Source organism: Chiloscyllium punctatum, chromosome 48 (assembly GCF_047496795.1).
Source record: "Chiloscyllium punctatum isolate Juve2018m chromosome 48, sChiPun1.3, whole genome shotgun sequence".
In the NCBI taxonomy this organism is placed as follows: domain Eukaryota; kingdom Metazoa; phylum Chordata; class Chondrichthyes; order Orectolobiformes; family Hemiscylliidae; genus Chiloscyllium; species Chiloscyllium punctatum.
This window is the reverse complement of record NC_092786.1, coordinates 47,458,612-47,471,106: the sequence shown is the minus strand read 5'-3', so window position 1 is coordinate 47,471,106 and position 12,495 is coordinate 47,458,612. Positions and strand designations below refer to the sequence as shown.

Sequence of the window (12,495 nt, the reverse complement as noted above, 5' to 3'; positions counted from 1 at the left end):
ACTCTCTTCATTGCCAATTGGACACAAAGCAGATTGTTTATTTTCTGATTAGATGGTTTGTGACCAGCAGGCAAATGTCTTTATTTACCTGTTTCTAGTACTAATAAATTTGAAGGAAAACATTTCCATTTTGTGCACCAATAATTTTCACTGCTTATAGTGGTGTCAAGGAAATTCACTTGAATTGAGACATAGAGCCATTACAGCACAGAAGCTGTTTGGTCCATCGAGTTTATGCCAGCTCTCTGTAGAGCCCAGTCAGTGCCAGTCCCCCACTCTATCACTCTATTTGTATTTCCCTCAAGCATCCAATTTCCTTTCAAAATCATTGTCTCCATTTCCATCAGCCTCATGGGAAATAAGTTCCTGGTCATTCTTACTTCATTTGACAAAAAATATCCTTGATACCTGCCCAATATTTCTTGTCAAAACCTGAAATCTGTGCTAACACCATCAACTAACGACAACAGCTTTGCTTTCGTCTCTGAAGAATAAGGATAATTCAGGAAAGTTGGTGACCTGCGTGTTTGGTGAGACTAGCTGTTTATTTCAGATTTAAAGTCAGTCTCCCCCTTGTTTGGAATATTTAAGAACCCTCAACTTAGCAGAGAGGCAGCTTGTTCCTGTTTTCAGACCGATAATTGACAATTAGATAATTGTTCTACTATCTAATGTACAAAGCATCCCAGGATGGTTTACAAATTATGTGTGGAATCGTAGGTTCATCGGTGAGATAAGGGACATGAACCCGAGACTAAAAAGATCGGTTTGGAGAGGACAGGTAAGAAGCAGATGGTTTTAATGAAGGAGTTCCTGTGAACAGGTGGAGGCTCCATCATCAAATGTGAGACAAAGTTGAAGAGAGGATTGTGTAAGCAATGGCATGGCTGATGAGGACAAGATCAGAAGAGAGGATGGTGTGGAAGCAGGGAAAATTCAGGACATTAAGATTTGAACAGGAAGACAACATGTTGAGATGGACATTTGTGGGTTAGGGGAAACTGTATGGATCAATAAAAGCAGGGGTCGAATGGGATAGAGAGATCTACTGTGCAGAAAGACAGAAATGGCAGAACTTTAGTTGAGATTTATGGAGTGTGTAAGAGTCACTGAGGAGAACATTGAAGTAATCAATTTTGGTTATGATAAATGCGAGGATAAGAAAAATGCAATCCAGTGCTTACTACATCATGTCTGCTGCTTGTTTTGAGTTTTAATGAAAACAAAAGCTCTGATCTGATATTTGAACAAAGCTCCTGCCTCAAAGAGACAATTGAAGTGCAATGTCTCAACAAATATAATCCATCTGATGCAGCTCATATTAATTCATCTGAGCTGAATTGTTTTAACGTTCACAGCTGCACAGATTGTAATTGTAGCTTGTGACTGCCTTCAGTTATCATTTATGACAGAATCCTATCCTTTATCATTCAGAATGCTACTGCTAAATTTTTCTTCTATGAATGATTTCATCCTCTGTTTCACCTCTGATAAAGCTGGGACACTTGGTTGATCTTCTATTTTTCTGGCGTAGACCGACCAACCTAAACGCAACGATAAAAAGCAGGAGCATTGGGAATCTTAATCAAATCCACAAAATGCTGCAAATGCACCACAGGTCAGTTGAAAATGTAGAATCTTACTGCACAGCCAACCTTCGGCCCATTATTCCCATGCTAGCACTTGTCAACCTGTCCATTTTACTCCCACAGTCCAGCCTTTTTACTCCAAACTTGCAATTTCTTCAATGGCATGTCAAGTCTGGTTCCACCACTGCTTCAGATCTTAAATATCTCTTGTGTGAATCAATTTCTCCTCATTTCTCCTTTCTTTTGCTGATATTTTAAATCACGCATTAAAAGCCTGATAAGGCTGTGAATCAATTGTTTAAAAAGCCCATCTGGTTCACTATTACTATTTAGGAAAGGAAGCTGCCATCCTTACCTGGTCTAGCCTACATGTGACTCCAGACCCACAGCAATGTGGTTGACTCTTAACTACCCTCTGGGAAATTAAGGATGGGCAATAATTGTTGGCCTAGCCAGTGATGTGGTTGTTCTGTGAATTAATAAAAAAAAGAGTGTGGTGCCCAGAACTGAACATATGACTCAAGCTGAAGCCTTAAACAGACGATGTGGTGTGTGTTATTTACTTTGCATCCAGTGGGGTTCTGTATCTAATGAGACATTGTTTATGTTAACTCCTGTCTCATAAGAACAATGGGTGATCTCGAATTGTATGGTTTGAGTGATGTTCATATGTGACGGGGCAGCATGGTGTCTCAGTAGTTAGCACTGCTGCTCCACAGCGCCAAGGACCTGAGTTTGATTCCAGCCTCGGGTGATTGTCTGTGTGGAGTTTGTACATTCTCCCTGTATCTGCGTGGGTTTCCTCCAGGTGCTCTGGTTTCCTCCCACAATCCAAAGATATACAGGTTAGGTGAATTGACTATGCTAAGTTACCCGTAGTGTTCAGGGATCTATAGGTTAGGTGCATTAATCAGGGGCAAATGTAGGATAATAAGGTAGGGGAATGGGCCTGGGTGGGTTACTCTTCAGAGGGTCAATATAGACTTGTTGGGCTGAGGGCCTGTTTCCACTCTGTAGGAATTCTATGAATTTCAGTGCTGAGATGTGTGTGGCTTACAGTAACAGACACTTCAGCATCTAGGCTAATACTAAGCTCTTTGGTTATATGGGGTAGCACACTTCCATTGGTTTGACATGTTTCAAGTGTCCCTTGCTAAGATAGAGTTTGAGACCTTTATGTAACAGTGTTGCATTTCATATCCTGTGTATATCTCTTCAAGATATACTGTATGCTAGCTGTGAGACATAACCAATGATTTATGTCTGACGTGGTGACCTTGTTCATTGCACCTACTAGCAAAGCCAAATATCGCAGGCACTTTCTTAACTGCCTTATCAACTAGCCGTATTCCTCAAGGGCCTGTATGTACCTGTTAATGTACCCCATGTGTGGTAAATAAAATTGGTGATTTATAGGTGGCAATTGCCAAATGGAAATATGATATTGTGACTCTGGTAGAGATGTAGCTAAAAGAAGCTACAAGCTGGGTGTTCAATATTCCTGATACAAGGTGTTCGGGAAAGATAGTTAGTAGTCATTTAATAGCACAAAACTTGGATATTGATGAAAAAGAGACATTTTACTTCTTGTATTCATTGTAAGGATGAAAATTCAAAAGGAGAACCAATTTTTATACTGCTTGATATGGAGACACAGTTGAGTGATTGGCAATTAGTTCTGATTGTCAGAGGAGTTGCCATGGAGAATGCATGCATTAATGCTGATTGACAGCCATGTTTTGTTTTTTCAGCAAATGTAGAAAAATGGAAGATAGGAGCAGAAGGAGTCGATTCGATCCCCCCCCCCCCCCCCCCCATCACTCGAGCTCAATATCCTAATGCCGTCCTCCCCTCATACCTCTTGATCCCTTGAGCTACAAGCACTATATTGATCTTCTTCTTTAAAGAAGGTAGATATAGTTTTGGTACATATTGTGTAGCTGCTTTGTTGCCTGCTGCACCTGCACGCACACTGTGGTACACACAGGTCAAAAAGAACAGCCCTCTCTCTCAATTTACAACCATTCCTTCCTCTTTTTAATCCACATTGAATGCTGTGCTTTTGCCCACACACTCAGCCTGTCCAAGTTGCACTGCAATATCTCTGTAACCTCCTCACAGCTCACTCTTCCACTCAGCTTTGTTCCATTTGCAGATTTTGAGATCTTACATTTTGTTCTCTCATTGAAATCATTCACAAGTATTGTGAACAGCTGGGGTCCGGGTATCAACCTCTGTGATACCCTATTCGTCACTGCTTGCCTTTCAGAAAGAGACCCATTCATTCCTGCTGTTTGTTTCCTGTCTGCTAACCAACTTTCTACCCAGCACAATACACTACCCCAATCCCATGTGATTTAATTTTTGCACATTCTTTTTGGTGGGACTTTGTCAAAACCCTTCTGAAAGTCCATTGGCAGTCAGTACTTTTATAAAGCGATGGTTGCGTTCTTGTGCAACCCCGTGTTATAGAAAAGTCATGCTCTACAAACACCGGTTAAAAGAGTTGGTGCTGCAATTGTGTTACAGCCAACACACGTTTTGAAAGTTCGCACTTTAGAAACAACGTCAATCGCATTACACCGAATTTGCATTGATGAAATGTACGTTAGAGCAGAATGACCTGTAAAGTACATCCACTCACTCCCCTGATCAGCCGTACTGGTTACAAGTGTTGAGGGGAAAATCACCAGCCTCGGAGTCAGAGTCAGGGTTCAACGACAGAGTTTATTGTACAAGGAAATCCCGGAGCTCCGGAGAGAGGAAGACCCCAACAGCACAGTGGTCAGCTGAGAGTCTTCTCTCAACCCAGAGCACATGTCAAGAAAGTTTAATACATTTTGTGTTATAATAGGTCAGTGATGAGGTTATTGTCTCTGTAACATGATTTGTTTATTGTAAACATTGCAGGATTGTTAATAGTTTTGGTGCAGTCATTGTCAGTTCCAGCGCAGCCTTTGTTAATTTCAGCGCGGTCGTTGCCAATTTCATCGCAGACATTGTCAGTTTCAATGTCTGTGCGGAAGTCCATTGCTGTAGTAATAGGCGCTAATTGCTTTTCCTGAGAAGGACAATTATTGCAGCCCTGGCTATTATCACTCTGTATTGAGTCGGTATCAGACTGTTAGCATTTTTATCAAAGGTGTTGGCTTGACCCAGATACTTCAGCAGGCTGTATACACTACCCATGTGTATTCTCTCCCCCACCCACCTTAAACTAGTCAACTAGGTTGTGAGTGCATTGTGCTGGCATTCTGATATCTCCAGGCAGTGTCTGGGTTTGCTCTGCTGTCTCTCTCTCTCTCTATATTGTGGTCTGGTGGCCATCTTGTGTGTCAAGTGGCCAACTTCTGGCTTGTTTGCCATCTTGTGTGTCCGTGTGCCTAGTGTCATACTGCCCCGTGCCATCTCCCACTTCACAAGGAAGAAAATGGGTTGGGACAGACAATGATCATTGTATCAATAAGTTTTAGGCTGACTATAGAAAAGGACAAAAAATGATCCAGTGTAAGTTTGATTAACGGGGGGGAAGCCAACTTCAGTGGGGTGAGAACAGATCAGGGCTCAATGCTTTGCCAAAGGTTATAAGAACAAACAGCAACTGAGCATTGTTTACCTTCTACAGGTGAGGTGCGGTAAAACTATATTCCCTCAAAAGGAAAATGGAAGAGAAAACAAAACCAGAGCTCCAAATTCAAAACAAAAGACATAAACGTTAAGATAAAAGAAGGAAAAATGGATATCATGTCAAAAATACAATTGCAAAACCAGACTGAATATAAACAAATTCGGAGAAGTGAAAAAGCAAATAAGTGAAGCAGTGAGGGAGTATGAAAAGAGACTGGCAGTCAACATTGAAATGAATCCCAAGGAGTTCTACCCACCTTTAAGAAGCAAAAGTGTGGTAAAAGAGGGAAATGTACCAAATGGGACTAAAAAGGGGACTTAAACATGGAGGGAGGCAAAAAGGCACAGCTTAGGCATTAAATTATTACTTTGCATCTAGGCTTACCAAGAAAGATAATGTTCTGCAGGCCAAGATAAAAGATGAGTTAATTCAGACACTAGCTAGCTTTAACTTGACATGGAAGAAGCATTGGTTAGGCTGTTTGTACTTCCTCATTGACTGATTCTCTTCCATCCAACCTCCAATTCAGCAGCAGCCTCTTGAACTGCCCTCCCCGTCCATCTTCCTTCCTACATATCTGCTCCACTCTCCTCCCTGACCTATCGCTATCACCATGCACCTGCATCTAGCTATTGCCTTCCCAGCTACCTCACCCCCATCCTCCTATTTATCTCTCAATCCCCATCCCCCCACCCCAACACATTCCTAATGAAGGGCTTATGCCCCAAACCTCAATTCTCCTGCTCCTCTGGGCTGCTGTGCTTTTCTAGCACCACTTATGACGGCAAATGAGGAAAGTTAGGCTTGTTCTCCCTGGAGAAGAGAAGGCTGAGAAGAGATTTGGTCAAGGACTCAAATCATGAGGGGTTCTGGAAAGAGTAAATCAGGAGAAATTGTTCCCCTATGTGAAAGGATCAAATCCAAATAGCTGTGGATTTAAAGTAATTGGTAAAAGGATTGAGAGCAACAGGAAAAAACTAAATCACGCGGTGTGTGATTTGTGGTCATAAAGCACTGCCTGAGGGTGCAGATTCAGTTGAAACACTCAAGGGGGAATTAGACAGTTGTCTGAAAAGAAAATGTGCAAGGCTGCAGCGAGAAGGTAGGAAGTTAAAAAAATCACACAACACCAGGTTATAGTCCAACAGGTTTATTTGGAAGCAATAGCTTTCAGAGCGCTACTCTGTCATTGGGTGGTTGTGGAGTTAAGATCATAAGACACAGTATGCTATAAATTCTATGTCTTACGATCTTATACTCCACAATCACCTGATGAAGGAGCAGTGCTCCAAAAGCAAGTGCTTCCAAATAAAACTGTTGGACTATAACCTGGTCTTGTGTGATTCTTAATTTTGCCCACCCCAGTCCAACACCGGCATCTCCAAATCGGGAGAAGGTAGGAAAGTGGCTGAAAACGAATTGCTCATTCAGATAGCCAGTACAGAGATGATGGTGTGAATGGTCTCCTTCTGCACTGTTAACAATCTAGTGGTTAACCTTTACAAGCAGAAGCTTTCCTCAGAATTGGTGGAAGGACACAGCTGCAATGATACCTTCCCTTAAATCTCCAAATATTGACTGACCTGTTGTGCATTCGAAATGAGGACAGTGTACATTAACTGTGGTTTCCTACATAAGAATTTTTTGTCTGTTTCACATGTATTTTGAGAGGAGTTCAGACTTGTGTGAGTGGTTATGGTCACATTGGGCCTTCATAACACACATTAATGTTAGAGATGCAGGATAAATTTCAACATCAGCAGGGTGAAAAATCGATAATGCTGGTTTCCATGTTGCTGCATTATCCTTGGTTAGAGACAAAAATAAACTGCAGATGCTGGAATCCAAAGTAGATAGGCAGGAGGCTGGAAGAACACAGCAAGCCAGGCAACATCAGGAGGTGGAGAAGTCGACATTTCAGGTGTAACCCTTCTTCAAATCCTGAAGAAAGGTTACACCCAAAACATCAACTTCTACACCTTCTAATGGTCCCTGGTCAGCTGTGTTCTTCCAGCCTCCTGTCTGTCTACACCACATTATCCTTGGTAGACAGCCTTTGCTGAAGTTGAATTAACTAAAAAAAAATAGAAAAAAGGTGCAGGAATAGATCATTCAACCCTTCAAGGAGGATGATGAGGGGCTTATGCCTGAAAAGTTGATTTTCCTGCTCCTCGGATGCTGCCTGACCTGCTGTGCTTTTCCAGCACCACATTCTCGACCCACATTCGACCCTTCAAGTCTGCTCCACTATGTAATGTGATCGTGGCTGACCATCCAACTCATGACTCTGTTTCTGCATTCTCCCCATACCCTTTAATCCCTTTAGCTTGAAGAACTTTATCTTGAAAACATTCAATGTTTTAGCCTCAATCACTTCCAATGACAGGGAATTCCACAAGGTCATCATTCTCTGAATGAAGATATTTCTCCATTCTAAATGGTCTATCCTGTACCTACAGACTGTAACCCCTAGTTTTGGACTCCCTGGTTATTTGGACCTCCATCCTGTGTTTACCCAGTCTAGCCCTGATGGAATTTTGTAGTTTTCTCCCCATTCTGCTAGTTTTTTTCTTTTTCTAATTTTTCCACTCACTTCATCCTTACTTTTTTTTTGCAAATCACTTTAAATCCATGCCTCTTAGTTTTTATTTCCTTTACAGGCAGGAACAGTTTCTCCCTATACACTCTATCCACACGTTCATGATTTTGAAAAGCTCCATCAGATCATCTCTTTGTCCTCTTCTCTCTCGAAAAGCTTCCTCAGTTCTTCAATCGGATTGGAGTCAGGTAGTTCTCTCATCCTCAGTCATCATAAACATTCCTGATTCTGCTTTTAGGCTTGAATGTTTGCAGCATTAATTTTGGAATTCTTTTCCCATTTCACTAGAGACCACCAGGAGAACTTGGTGGCTGCTGACAGTCTGATATTGTCCACTAAAAAGTGAATACTGGTGAGATTGGAAGACACTGGGAGGAAGTTTCAGGTCTACTTTCACGTCCTGGAGGGGCACTATTCTGAGAGACGTGCCAACGATGAGGCATTTCAGTAGGAAAGCAACATTTCAGAATTCAAAGTTCCTCGACGAGTTAGAAATGGATTAAAACATGAAGTTGAACATGTCTTTAGGGAGCAGTGTCATTTCTCATGTTGACAGATTTAGTTTTGAATTCACTGCAGCTTCGTATAGCAGTCTCTCAGCTCGACCTCAAAAGCTAAGTTGTGTTGGGGGATCATAAATTGGAATTTCACGCTGATGGATTGTGAAATCCAAACACAATTTTTAAAATTCTGGAATAAAACTTTTCGTCTAATGGTGACCATGTAAGCATTGTTGTAAAAGCCCGTCAGGTTCACTAATAAATGGTCATCAGCCATTCTTATCTGGGTGACTTCTGACCAACAGCAATGTATTTGGCTCTTAACTGCCCTCTGGGCAATTAGTGACAAGTAATGAATGCTGGCACAGGCAGCAACATTCATAGCACATGAATAAATAAAGAGAAAAAAAACAAGCTGTCCTTTTCAAACTAATTTTCCTCCTGTCTTCTTTCCCTGCAGAAATCCTGGAGAACCCTTTTTACAGTAAGTATCTTTTCATTACTAAGCTTGGATTATACCCACTTGGTCTTTTGAAGAAAATTGACATTAGTGAGCAACATGCTCCAGAGAGACTATTTGCTCTTTGTTCCAAAGCACAGCAATCATAAGGCAAAAAATTATTGAAAAAATATGAATGACTAAATTAATATCATTTCAATCAAGTGCCATCAGGTAGCCACTGCAGGATGATTTGTTGATGTGCGGGATTATGTAGAAATGATTGTCCACCATTTGCTTAGATTGACAGTACCTTCTGAATAAGCAAAGGCAAAGAATATTATGTATTAAGTTTCAGAAAATGACAGTGGCAGACTGTGGGATGTAAGAGAATCGGTCGATGACTATGCATTTCCCAACTTATTGTTTTCTCGGCCTCTGTATATCACTCATTTGCAGAGCAGCACGGTGGCTCAGTGGTTAGCACTGCAGCCTCACAGCGCCAGGGACCCGAGTTCAATTCTAGCCTCAGGTGACTGTCTGTCTGGAGTTTGCACATTCTCCCCTGTGTCTGTGTGGATTTCCTCTGGGTGCTCCAGTTTCCTCCCACAATCCCAAGATGTACAGGTCAGGTGGATTTTCCGTGCTAAGTTGCCCATAGTGTTAGGTGCATTAGTCAGAAGGAGATGGGTCTGGGTGGGTTGCCCTTGTAGGGTTGATGTGAACTTGTTGGACCGAAGGGCCTGTTTCCACACTGTAGGGAATCTAATCTAATCACTCACTACTCAAGAACCCAAAATGTGACTTGGTATTAGGCTCCTACCTTTAGCTCTTGCTGCGGTTTGTCTTAACTCCATTTCCAATAAACTCCTATTTACAAATGGCTTCACCCTCTGGAGAAGGACAGCCTGTTTATACCTTCCTTCTTGGTCAGTCTGACACATTCCTGTTGATTCACACAGGGAGGGTTGTTGTTGGAATCCATTAAAATGCCAATGAGACAGCTGCCAGTGAGTGAAGAATGAGGTGGGAGGATGCAAAATCAGCAAAAGAAAACAGATTAAAACAGACAGTGTTCACCTGGGTATTCAGGCAGGAGGACAGTGGTGTAAAAGGTACCTTACGTCGAGAACAGCTTCTAGCCTGGGCTATACCTAACATGGGGAATTTCACGAGGCAAAGCAAGATAAACTTTCAAAGGTTTCTAACTCCTGTTGCACCTGATCTATTTGATGGGACAGTGCAGAAGGAGTTTAACTCTGCATCTGATCCAAATGGGCCTGACCTATACATGTAGCACGGGACAATAACTGAAGGCCGAATCCGCTCAAATACTCCGGAATGCCAGACTTCTTTTCAAGAATGATCTAATTGCTGTGAAGGCTTACATCTTGAATGTTCCACCCACTGTAGTTTAACAAAATAGCAGGCTACCTGGGGAGGGGCACTCAGGATGTGTATGCACCAGCTGCTGTCAGATCTATTTATCAACACTTCCAATTAAGATCGGTAGCACTGCAGACCTGTGTGCAAATTACACACTTGAATCAGTCTAATTCCTGGATTTGAAGAGAATCCACTTTGGTTCAGGCCAGCTGTGAGCTTCTGCTACCACTCCAGTGCCCTGCCTTGTCCTCTCTGTGTTCCTACAGTCCTTTCGATGGCAAATGAAAGAAGAGTCAGAGGTGGGGGTCCATTTGGGATTATTTGTTGGCTTTCGCTTGATTAGCTGGCTCTTCCAGTAACCATGTGCTTTCTTTCTCCAGTTCCATCATTCGAAGTGACAACAGGCCCTCCTGTCAGTGTTACACACAAGCCCGAGGGAGACACTTTTGGCGTGAGTACCAATTTAAGCAGAATTATTGCACCGTCACTTAGCTGGAAGGTGTCAAAACCATTGATTCTCCTTTGAACTCAAGGCAGCAAAGACTGAATGGGATCTGTTCTGGTACATCGTTGCCTTCGGACAGTCAAGGACAAAGCGTTTAAAGTAATTTCTTTTCATCTTACCAGTCACTCTTTGAATTTGAAATGTCAGGTTGGATCTTCCTGATGATGTTTGTTGGTGAAACAGTTCTGATATTGAATCATCTTAACTTCCCCCAGGAGTTTCCCAATCATCCAGTTAATGGGTTGAATAGAGTACTTTGTCAATAAGCCTGAGGGACACAGGCTGCAGTGTGTACAATAATGGCAAGCAGACTCTGTGTAGGAGAAATGTATCACTACACTTCTGTTTTCACTTTGTTTTCTGTTGATCTCTTTTCAATGTTATTTTTTCAACATTTTAGTTCAGTCACCACTCATGTCTATCACCCTGTATTCCTTTTTGTATTATATGGGAAGCTCATGGTAAAATACATATCCATGAGGACTGTTTGCTGTCAGTTCAGAGCAGAATATAGATTATCTCAGGTAAGAGTTACGCCACAGAGGAGAAAGATACAAAAATAGAGAATGTGGTAGGTGTGACTTTTACCACAGATTTGAGAACAGTCTCAGTAGAATTGAGGTTGGCAAATATAATGCCAATTTTCATAGTAATTAGGAATAGAAAAAAAAAGCAAAAAAGAGCAAAAGCTAATTGACTTAACAACTGTCATTGAAAAAATAATGGAATTTATTTTGAAGGAGGTCTTAACAATGGACATTATTGTGAATATCTAATCCATGCTCCAAGCATTGTAGTTGTGAAGTAATTGTAGTTTTAAGATTTAGGTTATAAGTGTATAAGAAAATGGGATAAATAGAGCTGAAGTAGATAGAAGTTTATCACACTCAATTTGTTGTGATTATGTGGCTAACCGCTAGAAATGTGGGATCGAGTGGGTTTGCTGAGTTGGGACACTTTGTCTACGCTCTTGTAGTAATGAAATTCCAGTTTAGTTATAGAATTTACACCTGAATAATAGTAAAAGCATTCTGTGAACTCTGAAAGGCGATAAAACCCATTTATTTTATTAGCTCAAAGAAGAAATTGAAAGATGGACATTTAACTAAACATTCCAGTTCAGGATAGCTCAGGGTAGGCCATACATTCATGGAGATGGGGGGAGCTGAAGAGGTTCTCCAGTTTCAATTTATCTGTACACTTGCTGAGAGAGAAATGGCTGCAGTTTGAAGTTGGGATAGTGCCAAAGGAGAGGAAATGACCAGACAGCACAAATAAATTTGTTAGCCGACTCCAGCCAGTTAGTGCTCAGGAAAATTCTAGGGAATGGTGTTTCCTTGCTGTGAAGAAAATGTTAGGATGGATTGGAACAAGTCAATATGGATGTGGCCAATAGGGTGGATAATGGGGAACCAGTAGATGTAGCATATGTTGACTTCCAAAAGAACATTTGATAAAATGCCAGAGACAAAGTTAATTGACAAGTTAAGAGCACAAGGAATTGGGAGTAGTGTATGAGATTGAATACAGACTTGGTAAATAGACACAAAGCAGAGAGTGAGTATAAAGGATTATTTTCAAATTTGTAGGTTGCATTTGGTAGGGTGTCTCACTATTTAAAAATCTATATTAATAATTCAGACAAAAAGATCAAGTGTAACCTGTTTAGGTTTGTTGATGATGCAAAGTTAGGTTGGAAAGGTAATCTGTGGGGACGACACAGAGGGGTTACAACAAATTAGAGATGGGTTAAGTGAATTGGCAACAAGACAAAAGATGGAATATAGTGTAGGGAAGTATTAAATTAGTCACTTTGAGAGAAAGAAAGCAGAATTCTTTTTGAACGCTG

At 41.3% G+C, this 12,495-nt stretch overlaps 1 protein-coding gene across 1 annotated transcript in view; it reads left to right on the top strand.

The window, feature by feature from the left end:
• LOC140468981 (NT-3 growth factor receptor-like) overlaps positions 1–12,495 on the top strand; it is a 758,188-nt gene that overhangs the window by 426,656 nt on the left and 319,037 nt on the right. The window contains exons 9-10 of the mRNA XM_072565139.1: positions 8,777–8,800; positions 10,522–10,592. Coding sequence (XP_072421240.1) covers positions 8,777–8,800; positions 10,522–10,592 — 95 coding nt within the window. The remainder of the gene's footprint in view (positions 1–8,776; positions 8,801–10,521; positions 10,593–12,495) is intronic.